The sequence below is a fragment of the Haemaphysalis longicornis genome, unplaced genomic scaffold (assembly GCF_048455015.1).
Source record: "Haemaphysalis longicornis isolate Haplotype H1 unplaced genomic scaffold, Haemaphysalis longicornis Haplotype H1 scaffold_7, whole genome shotgun sequence".
Lineage (NCBI taxonomy): Eukaryota > Metazoa > Arthropoda > Arachnida > Ixodida > Ixodidae > Haemaphysalis > Haemaphysalis longicornis.
In genome coordinates, this window is record NW_027526422.1 from 37,910,240 (window position 1) to 37,922,856 (window position 12,617).

Below are 12,617 nucleotides of genomic sequence, written 5' to 3' on the forward strand. Positions count from 1 at the left end.
CGGGGAGGAGGAGGAAAAATGGCGTCGGGTTCACGCCGCGCTCCGCACAGTCGGACTGCTGTAGCAAGCACTTCGGCAGCTCCTGCTGTTGATTTTTCTGATTTCAGCAGCAGTGAGAGGTCAAGCAATGATGTGGGATCTTCAGATTTCAGTTAGGACGACGAAGCTCCGGTTCAGGTGCCTCGCACTTCAACAAGCGCTGGCAGGTAATTTCGTTGTGACTCCGCGCTGTATTTATAAACAAAACGTGCTTCTTATCTGACGACTGCGGTTTTGATTTTGTGTTTAGGGTCTCGAGAACGTACGGCCGGGAAATTTTGCCAAATGCACAGTACTATATCGCGCTATCACCTTCAAGATAACCTGGCGCTCGTGTCAGATTAGCGCTGCAGGGTTCAGGTGCGACGCTTGTCGAGAGCGCTCGATTTTTTTTTCTTGTTTTTTACCACCGAACTGATAAGAATTTTGTGCGAGGACACAAAACAGTATACCGTAATTACCCGATTCTAACGCGCACCCGATTTTCCTGACAAAAAAACTAAAAAACTTGCACCTCCGATTGTAACGCGAACGGAACTGTGTGAGCAAGAAAATCGAATGCGAGAGAAACGGGTGATTTATTTCCCAAGTAATCTCACTCCTCGTAGCTCTCCACTGATCACAACATCTCGTCCTCGGTGCCGCCAAGCACGTTCGCGATGCCACACTTCTGAACAAACGTTCAACCATGGTCGATGGGATCGTGGCCCACCTCACACGCCCATCCCGCGAGCTTTCAGAGGCGCACGCTTCAGCCGACCGCTCGTTTTGAACGCGTGAGAGCCGCTGCTGCCATTGCTGTTATCAAGCGCGCGCAAGTGGAACTATTTCACGATTTGTGTGAACGCCAATAGAAAAGCCTAGGCGCCTATGCTTCCTGCGTCCGAAAAATCGTTGCTAAAAGCTTTGCTGCCGTCTTGACATGGCGATGGCGATGGGTGGGACGAAATTTCCGCTGTTTCGGTTTCGGTTTCGTATCCGATGCATGCGATTTATCGACCTATTTTTCCTGAAAAAAAGTGCGCGTTAGAATCGGGTAAGTACGGTACTTGGATGCACGTTTTACAGAGACTCACTCACCCTTGAGTGCCGTCGCGGCATGGCACAGCCGTCAGTTGCGCTAGGTTGACGGGCCCTCAAAAAGCCAAAACTTGGTGTACACTGTTGAGTTATATATTGAATCATAGCCAAGGAACGTAGGAACAATTTGTATATCTTAAAATACCTGAAATAATTTTTAGTCTCGGTAAAAGTGCCGATTTGTGTTTTTCGTATACTTTTCTTGGGGGCTTTTTTCTGATTACTTGACGTATAAACTGTAAGTTATTGTACCTTTAACAAAACTGCTGCTTTGTGTTTGGAAGAGCAATCTATAAGCTACAATTTCATGCATAGCAAGGCTACGTGTGTTCAGTAGCTCAAGAGAAAAAAAATGTTTTGTCGAAGCACTTAAAATCGGCCGTATTTCCGCCGTAACGAAAGAGTTAAATAAAGCTTGGTTGCTCCACAGCCTGTTAAAGTTTTCGGTGTAATTTCTCTGGTTTCGGATTGTTTTGAGGGCAGGTATCACCTCGATATATCTCGATACACCAACATATCTCGACAGCTGCGCCTAAAAATCGAAATACCGATAAGGGTAATCGCCAGTCAATTTTTTGCCCGTAGTTTTTTTTTTTTTTTGCATGTCTCCACTCTTCTGCTCTGCTGGTTTAGTGTTGATCCCATTCATATTGCCTTCGTTTCCCAAGTGGTATACCCGTTGGCTGTTTTACACAGAACATGACACGTTAGAAAACCTCCCTTCTCTACGACTTTGTTTCGTAATCAACGACGCGCTCGCTTCCTGTCCTTATCGCTTCCCGTCATTTCCACCTAAATTCATCACGCTCGATTCTTGCCTTCCTATCATTTTTGCATCTTTTGCCTGTGACTCTCCGGGCTCTGCCAGCATGTTTTTCTTTCGAAAACTTGAGTTCCAGCTTATATTAACAGACGAGGTCAGTCAAAGGTATGTGGTACTCAATTTCTAGTGAGACACCAACGCAACATGTTTTGAAGGTGTCCCAAGTGCTCATTCGTGTGTGTGAGCAGCGCGTTGCGTCTCACTCCATTTTAGCTGCCGCTGAAAAAGGAAACTTAAAGCCTTAAGCTTAACAACTTCAGCGAGCGCGCCAGGGGCTTCGATTGATTGTGGGGTTTAACGCGCCGACGCAACGCAGGCGATGAGGCGCGCCGTAGTGGAGGGCTCCGGATTAATTTTGACCACCTGGGGATCTTTAACGTGCGCCGAAATCTCGTACACACGGGCGTTTTTGCTTTTCGCCTCCATCAGAAAAGCGGCCGCCGCGGCCGGGAATCGAACCCGCGACCTCGTGCTCAGCAGCGCAACGCCTTAGCCACTGAGCCACCGCGGCGGGTGCGCCAGGGGCTTCAAACGGTTCCCTAAATGATTCTGCGAGCCGACTCACGGGCTCCCTTTTTCTCTCAGTGGGGACTCAGAAGAGGGAAATTTACTCTAGTTTCTTGTCTCCTTGGCTTGCTCACTTGTCAAATGCCCGGACGTTGACATCTACAGAAGGTGCTCTAGAAATTTTGTACGCTGGTTAAAGCTAAGCAGTGCGATGTCGAAAATATATTCCTTCTTTTCTCGTAAATACGTATAACAGCCGTATGGAATAGTTGAAGTTAAGGTGCTTCTATAGATTCGCAGGTGCATGTCTCTCGTAATTACGCATAACAGCCGTAGTAATATTCTACGTTAAGGTGCTTCTATAGATATTTGCAGGTGTATGTATTGTAGGGGTCATAACCACAACGGCTTTCGGGCCGAATATTCGTAGTACTTTGTCTGTATTGGCTGAAATGGCACGGAAACGTATTTACATTGCGCTTGGATTTTACATTGCAAGCAGATACGTCACAAAGGAACCTCTGTTATTTGGTTTAACCTTATTAAAAACCTCGGATAATTCGCACAGGTTCTGAGCCACATCTCCGCGCAGATATAGCTGAACAAGACAAGCGCTCTGTAATCTCAAGAACTCCGGATATTCGTTGGCCTGAAGCACCACGATAATGTGAGACGAACGGAAAGAGTTCTCTTGCTTTTTTTGTTCACTCAGATTATGGCCAAGGTTGTTGCACGGAAGCAGGCATACCGTATACATGCTTGCCTGAAATGCGCGCTATTTCTTTTTTTCTCTGTCTCGGCCATAACCGTATTTCTGTTAACATCTCCAGCCTCCACCCACCGCTTTATTCTCTACAAGGCGTTGAGCCCCGTTTCTTGTTCATGAAATACAGAAGTTGCCGTATGCGCACTTTCTTTTTTGCTATGACTGCTTGGCTTGTTTGGTGGCGGTATATGGTCCCTTCACAATGCCATGGATCTCGTAGTCAATGCTTCTGCCTGTATTCATCTTATATTGCTTTGTGGCTCCTGCGGTCGCCGTGGTCTTTTGAGGGCCACCCATGCTTGATGGCTGAGTTTCTCTAATGCCGATCTGTGATTATTTTTCTTCGAATCGCCTGTTCGAGGGGTTTTGTACGGCGTGTTTTGCCAGCACATGACGCGAATACGGCGTATTTGACACGAAAACCCAAGTATAATTGGTGGATGTAGCCATTTGTTGTAACGACGACAAAGCACATCAGCGCACTCTGTGTTCGATTTGTAAGTGCATGGTGCTGCACGCTCTGTGAACATTTTTCAGCGGTCAGGTCTATCACGGTCAGTTCAGATATATCTTGCATAGCGATTCGTACGCTCAGCGAATTCAACTTCGAATATCTTCTATACAGCTTTGGAGCTGTGCTCTTCTTGTACAGATGTAGTTTGTAATTTATACCAGCTCTTCTGGTGTAAATCCTCGCCTGCATTTTCACACCTGAAAATGCGGAAACTTGAAGCTGGTCATCGAAAAGCGTGCTTGGTGCACTAAGCAAACAAGTAAAATTGTTTCAAGAACCACCCAACGCTATAGCAGCCGATTCCACATGCTGACGCGCTTCGCTATTCCGATAAAACATTTCTTTACGTCACTTCCTAAGCTCCTTTCCCTATAGCGGTGCAAAAAGGAGCGAGACGCGTGGGTGTAGCGGAGGGAACGTCTGTTTGTCTTTTTTATTCTTAGTCGCAGTTTTCTGTGCCCTGGGGTCCGTGTGAGGGTCTTAAAGGGGTGTTAGTTACTCCTCATCAAATTTGTGCGTTCTATAGCAAAATTATGAGGTGCGTGTCGCAACCAAACTACATGAAGTGCTGTCGATATTCGGCCGCGCTGAAAGTTTGTCATCGACGAAACACCTTGTGGATGTCGTGCATGCAACCGTGCCCGTTTCTTGAAGAATGTTCGGAATTCGGCATGTGACCATCGGGCGGAGTGTTTTTTTTTTTTTTTTCAGGAAAAAAAAACCATAATGGCCCTCTGGGGAGGGTATTACATAGGGTTAGCGGGGTTACACTGGTGCCACACGCTGAAGACATGCTTAAGACATTTTCAAGACATGCGCACTGATAAAACACTATTATAGGGGCTCGTCGGGGCGCACGGCCCGGGATCTGAGGTAATGCGCTGCTGAGCACGAAGTCGCAGGTTAGATTGCCGCCCGCGGTGTCTGTTTATCTGACAGTGGTCCAAAGTCAGGAAAACAGAAAGCCCTTGTGTAAGAAATTTAGGCGCGTACCCCGAAAATGTCTAATTTCGTTTTACCTGTATGCCCACTCTCTTCATTACGTTCCTTAGAAGGCAGCGCTCCATCAACTTGTTACAGCGCAAAGCTTAAAATTCGGACAGTCTGCTAATCAGTTCGCACGAGTTGTAAGCTTGGCTTGTGGCCCTACATTTTTTCAAAGGGGAAAGATGAGGCAGATGGCAAGAAAACGCGCAAAAAAACAATGCATGGAGTAACAATTATTTTTTTAGTCAGATATAGAACAACACTGTAAGGACGTAGCGCGGTAACTACAAAATGCTGAAACTGAATGAGCTGTTACCCCATAATATTTTTATACTCCCGAAAAGGGACACCAGAGCTGCAAGGAATAAACATTTCACCTTACCTGTGTGTCATACTTATGGTCAAAGGTTAATTGATTCCCTGCCGCGACGGTCGCTTTTCTGATGGAGGCGAAAAGCAAAAACGCCCCTGTGTAGGAGATTTGGGCGCACGTTAAAGATCCCCAGGTGGTTAAAATTAATCCGGAGCCCGCCACTACCGCGCGCCTCATCGCCTGCGTTGTGTCGGCGCGTTAGACCCTACAATCAATCAATCAATTATCAGCACCGCAATGACACGAGTACGTATAACCATAAAATATACTTTAGCCTCGACGTCTAATAGTTTTTTAGCCGTTCGTGCAGACTTTTCATGGCTATGGTATTTACTTAAAATACATTTGCAAGGCCCGGACGTTCATCATCCTCATTCGCGCGCCGATCGCTTCGTGTTTTCATGGATACAAAATACTTCAGATATATCCACTTCTGGGATTCGCCCACTGGCAGTTCTTAAGTTAAACAGTGTTTGTGAGCATCAGTAACAAAGGTACATTTAAATACAGTCTGCAAGAGTAAAGTTCCCTGTGGCAAGGCATGGTGGGTCAGGGAACTTCGGCGAGCATGAAAAATATATTGAAACGATGGGATTGAAAAATGGTCGTTCGAGGCCACCTTCCTTTGCGCCAAGCAATGCATATAATATGCCACCATAAAAACGATGGGAATTGAGCACAACCAATTACAGGTTGGTTTACGCAAGACGCACAACCTTTTGTCAGCGCATCGCCTTGCACCATATAGGCAAGAACGCGGAGCGCTGAAAAGTTTCAAATTCTAGAAAGAAAAACAGGCTGTCTGTTCGCTCTAAATGGACGAAAAACAAGCGCTTGCGAGAACGGTTCGATTTGTAAGACGAGGACAGCCCGCATATCGCAGAACGACAGCGCCCATTTAATGGCCTTACACGCGGATACAACGTGATCAATATGTGTTCTCCAATGCCTACAGCGTCGTGCTGTACATTCCAACGAACTAGCAGTACCCTCGATCCTTCAAATCTGCTCATTAGATTGTACGACTGGTTTGACTGAACGGTATACCGTGGGAGCATTTGTCGGGGAACGCTGTGCAAATAAATGCACGCATATAATTTGCGACTGAAATCACCTTCCTCAAACAATAGAGGAAAGCTGTTGTAATTTACAACTGCATGCGCCCCTTTTTTCTGAACTGACTAATTAAAAAAAAAGGGGGGGGGGGCGCTAAAGGAGGGGGCTTTGTTAGAACCCGAGACTTGTATAGGTGAGAATTAGAATTCGCGATATTTAAGGCATTCTTATTGCAAAAATAGTCGAAGTGATAAACTTAGGTTTCTTAAATCAAATAAAATTTCTTTTTTACCGCTTAGAGAAGCAGCAAAAAAAAAAAAAAAAAATCAAAGCTCAGAACTTTTGCTTTCTCCAAGAGGGGAATATTTGGGAAACTTCGGCTTTCGCGTTTTTACGTCTCTTCTATTAGTTCTGCGGATGCGACGAAATGAATAGCGCATACTTATTGAGAGTAGCTTTACCGCTGGAGAACCTCGGAGCTCCGGTTCAGTACACCTAGCTTAACTGCGTAAACAAAAAGAGGGGCAGGGGAGGAGGAAGAAACGGAAACTGCCAAGCAACCTTTTTAAGAGCCGCGCCGCTGGCGTCTGTTCTCCCGATAACAGTAGCTCACCGTTCGCCGGTTTCGGTAACTACAGATAGCTCCGGTCGGGTCCTCCCGGTTGTGTTTTCTCGAATTGCCCGTGCGTCCTCCTCATTCGCTTGGTTCCAGGCTGCCTCGATGTAAGACGAGGCTCGTGGAAACACACCTGCGCTAGTCATATCATACTGGTACACTTTATCAAACGATACAAACACTCACCCACAACTAGCATCTCTGAAAAAGAGAAGAAAAGAATACACTAAACTCTCGCTAGAACGAAGTGGCTCTATTTGAGGTGTTACATGGTTCCCGCTGTAATGCATAAATGGCAACTCATGCCTGCCTATAATGAAGTACCCCCTGTAACGAAGACAGTTAGTCGTCCAGAGGATTTCGATATAACGAGGGTTCGCTGCACATGCTTTGCATTGCCTGGACAGCCCCCAGGGTGATTTCTCATAATCTTATGATAAGCGTGACATTTTGTTTAGCGTCCATTGAATTCGTTTCATTTCATATCATTTATTGCATCCTTAAAGGCTTGAGGGAATTACATACGAGGGGGGGGGGGCACAAATACTATGTGAGGGTGTACAATTCAATGTGAACAAATTATACACATTGCAGTTCTAAATACGCATATGGTAGTTCGGTCAAGAATAACAAAAAAAAAAGAATCAGTCAATCAAACGAACAAACAAACAAACAAACAAACAAACAAACAAACAAACAAACAAACAAACAAAAACGCTTGGACTGAGAATTAGAGTTTGAAGAGCCCAAAAAACTTGGGAAAAAAATTTATACATACAGTACGCTGGTGGGATATATCTACAGCCACGGGTTATTGGGTGGAATCAAAGTGGGATTCCAGTTTTACGCGGAATGATGTGCGGTCAGGTGTGGCGACAGTGGTGTCGGGGAGGTGATTTCAAAGTGTAACTGCATGGGGGTAGACGTTAAATGTCTACATTCTACCTAAATGTCTACCTTTTCGACATTGTCTACAATGTCTACATAAATGTCTACATTCTACCTAAATGTTTATACTTAAAGGTCTACATTAGGTAGAACTTAGACGTGTTGGCGAAAACGCACGAGGAACAGCGATAAATTCAAGAATATGCACCATGCACGCGTGCTTAATGTATTATTTTCTGGAAAAGCGGTGTTGGCACTTCGTGTTTACGGAGCCCAGTGGTCAGAGGTCAGGTATACTAGAAGCAAAAGGACACCGGCTGACTAAATGCATGGTACTTTAAGAACTGAAAGTTAGTGGTTTCGACTCAGTTTTGAAAACTTGACAGGGAGTGGCTGGGAGCTGATGATAGCGGCATAAACGAAACAGTTGTAAGAGTCTATTTCCTCATTCGTTGGCTTGAGACAACCCTTGTTCGGCTCGTTTGATCCTGTCGTAGTGCATTCTAATAGCTCTAGTTGCTTTACGATACCGCACCGCTGTCTTCCACCGCTTGCACTCTTACTTTTGTTAAGGTTGGTTGGTTGCTCGCAAGCGCCAACTGTTCGAATGTAATCTGGCGGGCCCTTGCTATCCACGCTTTCGCAACTAGCGAAAGCTTCATATACATAAACGACGCCAAAGGACGATTTTAAAATAGGGAAAACGAAATAGCTGCCATTCAGCGACTAGTAACCCTGATCCTGCTGCCAACAGAAAGTTGTACGTTCCCCCAGCGACCATCTCGCATACATCGGTGTTCGGCGGCGCACGCTAACGCAACGGCAACGGCTTGGTCCGTCGTCTCTTTCATCCTCGGCCGGCTGCAGCGATCGTTTTCACGCGAGCCTCGCTCCGCGGGCGATCATTTTCTTCCGTTATTTAGTTCTGAAAAGACGTGTGCGCGAAAAGGATAGGTCGCCCGGCAACTGCGCGGCCGATAGTCACGCCGATCGGTCGGCAGGACAGCGACGCCGCGAGAAGGAAAGTGAGCTGCGAGAGAAGAAAGGCGAGCCATCGGGTCGCCAACCAATCCCGGATGTTGGACCTGCCTGTCGAGCTCCTCTTGTACTCACCGGCGGCGCACGCAGCCGCCACGGGGAAGAGGGCGAGGAGGATACGGGGGAGAGGGAGACGCGTGTCACAGGGAGAGGGAGAGAGAGAGAGAGCCCGTCTGCTGGCCGAGAGCGGCCGCGCGGCCGGTGTGTGGGGACACAACCAGACGTGTCGCTGGCACCCGCTATGTAACCACCACCGCCGGCTGGCTCCCCTGGCAAGCGCCCCTGCTCACCCAGCACCACCGGCAAGCACCAAAGCGTGGCTCCTCTCCCTCGCCGATGCGTTCGCTCGCAGGGACGGCAGCTGGCCGGCGGAGAAACGTCGACGACGCCTTCACGGCGTGACTCGGTCAACGCCGTTCCGACGACTCTTACTCGGACGATCGCTGCCAGGTCGCGGAGTGTGTTTGTTGCTTTCCGTTGTTGCTAGTGAAGAAGACGTTGTGGGGGATGGGCGCGTGGTTGTGATGGACATCTGTGGTCCGCGCGCGGGTTCGAGCCTGGTGGAGAGAGCGCCGCTCCGCTCGTAGGCGGGCCAAGAACCGAAAGTGTCCATGAGGTCGCTGGGCTCCCCCGGGGTGCTCGCCGGTGGTGTGTCGCCGCGGAGGGCCGAGGAGGGCTTTGGAGAAGCCGTCACTGCCGGACGCCAGGGGCGGCCCGAAGTCTGCTTCACTCCGGAGGAGTCCGCCGATGTCTCAGGTACTGCCACTGACGACAGCGCTCTCTAGAGTTACCCTCCAGTACAGCGCGTCCGTTTGCGCCGAAACCAGAACTTCGCTGCACGCTAATCCGTACTCATTCGTATACCCCTCGTTCGGTTTTTTGCGCTGCGCGGAAGTCTCGGAAGCAGGCGAACTCGGAAGGCAGGATAGAGTCCGTGATCATAACTCTGGGCACTTTTGTTGAGCAAACATCCTTATATAGGAAGTGATATGCACTTGTGCTGCTCCTCCTACGTTCGAGTGCGCGACGACAATAATAATAGTGAAATGCATGGCCGTCGCTTTCTTCGCTTCCATGATTACGTCTGCCTATCATCAATCGCAGAGTGCCGTTTGCGGAAACACTCAACCGGGCAATACCGGCCGTTGTGAAATCTTTTCTCGGTCTTAATGGGCGTTTGGCTAGGGGTTGCGTTATAGGCGTGATGTCAGTACGCTTCTGCCTCCAGGCGTTTATACGTTTACTACGCCATTCTGACACGGATAATATAGCTATGGTACGAATGTGCTGAGGGTGTAGCTTGCATAACTTATTTGTATTTTTCTTCGAAAAAAAAAACCAACAACAACAGGGCATAGAAAAATCTGCGAAGGAGAAAAGGACGGGAAAAGGGCAGAGAGGAGCACTGCACGCATGTTAACCAAATGCCGTTTAAGTTTTCCGCGCGGCAAAAGGAAGTAACTAAATGTATCTGTTGTGAATGTCGTTGCAAGCAATACAAGCAAACGAATGTGCGCTTTTTGTGTGTGTGAGTTGCGGAAGCTGTGAACGGAAGCAGCCGAGAAAGGGTGTCGTTTTGAGCGCGCGTTGTCCTCCTCCACAACTCGCTGCATGCGTATCTCAGAGCATTGCAAGAACCGCAGTCGTATGCAGACAATGCGTATTACTTCCCAGGAGCTGGTTGCGAGCTCTGCTTGCATGCAGCCATAAATAAAGGAGTGTCGTGGTCTCGGCCTACATTAATTCTTTCAGATGGTTATCGTGCGCTATGACAGCTTTGAGGTCCGATCGTAAATGATTATTAATGAAGGTCCGCGAGGGTGAATGTATGATGCACCGTTTTCAAGTAATTTAGTCCGTCATACCAATGGCATTCGAGCTCATCTGACTGCAAAACAAATGTGTTGTATGGGGGCTAGGCGAGGACGAAATGGTGTGTTTTACATGAGCCGTCAGTAGAATTATGCAAATACAGAATAGCTAAAGATTACTTTTAAATGACAGGTGGTTGTACAAACGATTTGCCTTGAATACATGAAAAGCCTGAGCAGATATCCATGATGGAGTGCCCTATATGTAGTACGTTTACTAATTTTAGTGGGTGATAATCATTCGCCTCATACCGTGTATACATTTGCCGTATACCTCGGAATAGAAATCTGTGGCAAATATAACTGATTTAAAAATTATTCTCCTTCAAATTCTTTTTCGTTTCTTTTTCGTCCCTGTTTGCTAGCATGCGCTGTACTAATAATCAAACATAACTGATTTGTATGACGATCAGCCGGCGCTCATATCGCATCGTCCTTCACGAAATACGACTATCGTCATCGTCTCTTCGTGTTTATTCTTTACAGAATAGCTAACGATTGCCTTCAAACGACAGGTTGTACAAACTATTTGCCTTGAATACATGAAAAGCCTGAGCAGACATCCATGATGGAGTGCCCCATATGTACGTTTACCAATTTCAGTAGGTGATAATCATTCGTCTTATACCGCGTATACATTTGCCGTATACCTGCCAATAGAAATCTGTGGCAGATATAGCTGATTTAACAAATAATTCTTTTTCAAACTCTTCTTCCTGTTACTATTTCGTCCCTGTTTTCTTGCATACGCCTTACTAAGAATCAAACACAACTGATTTGTATGACGGACAGCCTACGCTCATATCGCATCTTTCTTCGCGAAATATGACAATCATCATCGTCGTCTTCGCCGGCGGGGGATTGGCCAAGAAGCTGAACTGGCTTTTCACATCGGCATCTGCCAACTGGGCGCTCTCCGATATCGTCATCGTTCTTTGCGCGCTGACGCTGACAGTGGTCGCCTTCAAAGTTTCCTTCGCACGGCTGACCAATACCGAGCGGTCAACTTGATTCGCAAAATATTAAAAAAAAAATATGAACGTGGAAATAGCGGAGCCTTCCCGAAGCGATCGCCCGAAATGCCCTCTGTAGACACTTCCAGAGTAAGTGTCCTCAATTGACCCTCGTCACATTTGGAGCCGCTGAAGTGCGCGAGGACATTAACTACAGCGGAAACCGCAGTTAACATTATTAGACTGAGACCACTGATACAGCAAGACCGTTGCTGGCGCCGGCGCTGATATTTGAACGACGAATGGTGTTGCTAAGCCCCGACAGACCCGCCATGCGACTGCGCAACTTTGGACTTAGAAGTGACACAGTTCCGCCTGGCGCCGTATCGTTTACCCGATATGAAATACCGAGCTATTAAAGTCACATTTCGTCGTAAGAGTAACCAAGAGCAAGCTCCCCGCTTTGCGATACGGGTCTCGCCTTCTTGGCGACGTGCAAGCATACGCTGGAATGTCGTCGGATTATAGGGGGGAAAATAGCAACGGTAATTAATAATAATTTGGAGCACCAATGAAACGTCTCAATGACAACCTCCAGTCTTACAACCAGGGAGCCTGAAAAGGATGCCTAACGTCCTGAACCTTTTCTAAACTTTTTTTTCTGCACAGCTCAATATAATTAACGGTAAGAAAATTTTGTTCCGCTAATAATGCTAATAATTGTGTGTACAAACGCAAGCGCTATTTCGGCCTCCTATTTGCGCTATCAGATAATTGCATCAATTCTTAAGCTGTGAGTATCTACCCCAAACAACGTTCTCGCTGACTGTTTTAATAAGTATAAAAGAGTTATCAACTGATAAACAGAGCTGAAATCGTGGTGCGCTGCCTGCTGCTTTCGAGGCCTGCATTCTTCGTTTATTACACGCATCGACGCCAGTTAAATAGACACCGGTTTGAATTCGACGAACTCTAATCTATTGTCGCATTTTGTTTTTTTTTTAAGCCGTGCAATCCTTTATTTGAATGTTTAACGAAGCAACGCTCATAGAAGAGACGAGCTTTTAGCGTCTGGCCTGTTTATAACTGTGACCCCCAATTCGTTT

General features: G+C 47.0%; 1 protein-coding gene and 1 long non-coding RNA gene across 5 annotated transcripts in view; one reads left to right on the forward strand and one right to left on the reverse strand.

The window, feature by feature from the left end:
- Nucleotides 1-12,617, forward strand: part of LOC144145254 (zinc finger protein basonuclin-2-like) — a 327,806-nt gene that overhangs the window by 277,328 nt on the left and 37,861 nt on the right. The window contains exon 1 of one of the 4 annotated variants that reach the window (XM_077676796.1): nucleotides 8,909-9,443. The exons of the other annotated variants lie outside the window; for them this stretch is intronic. Within the exon in view, the coding sequence (XP_077532922.1) occupies nucleotides 9,299-9,443 (145 nt within the window). The 5' untranslated portion in view covers nucleotides 8,909-9,298. Of the gene's footprint in view, nucleotides 1-8,908; nucleotides 9,444-12,617 lie in introns of those variants that run through there. 4 annotated transcript variants of the gene reach the window in all.
- The window catches only part of LOC144145255 (uncharacterized), a 175,446-nt gene that overhangs the window by 6,171 nt on the left and 156,658 nt on the right, over nucleotides 1-12,617 (reverse strand). Inside the window, exon 2 of the long non-coding RNA XR_013317460.1 lies at nucleotides 6,759-6,894. This is a non-coding gene — a long non-coding RNA (uncharacterized LOC144145255). The remainder of the gene's footprint in view (nucleotides 1-6,758; nucleotides 6,895-12,617) is intronic.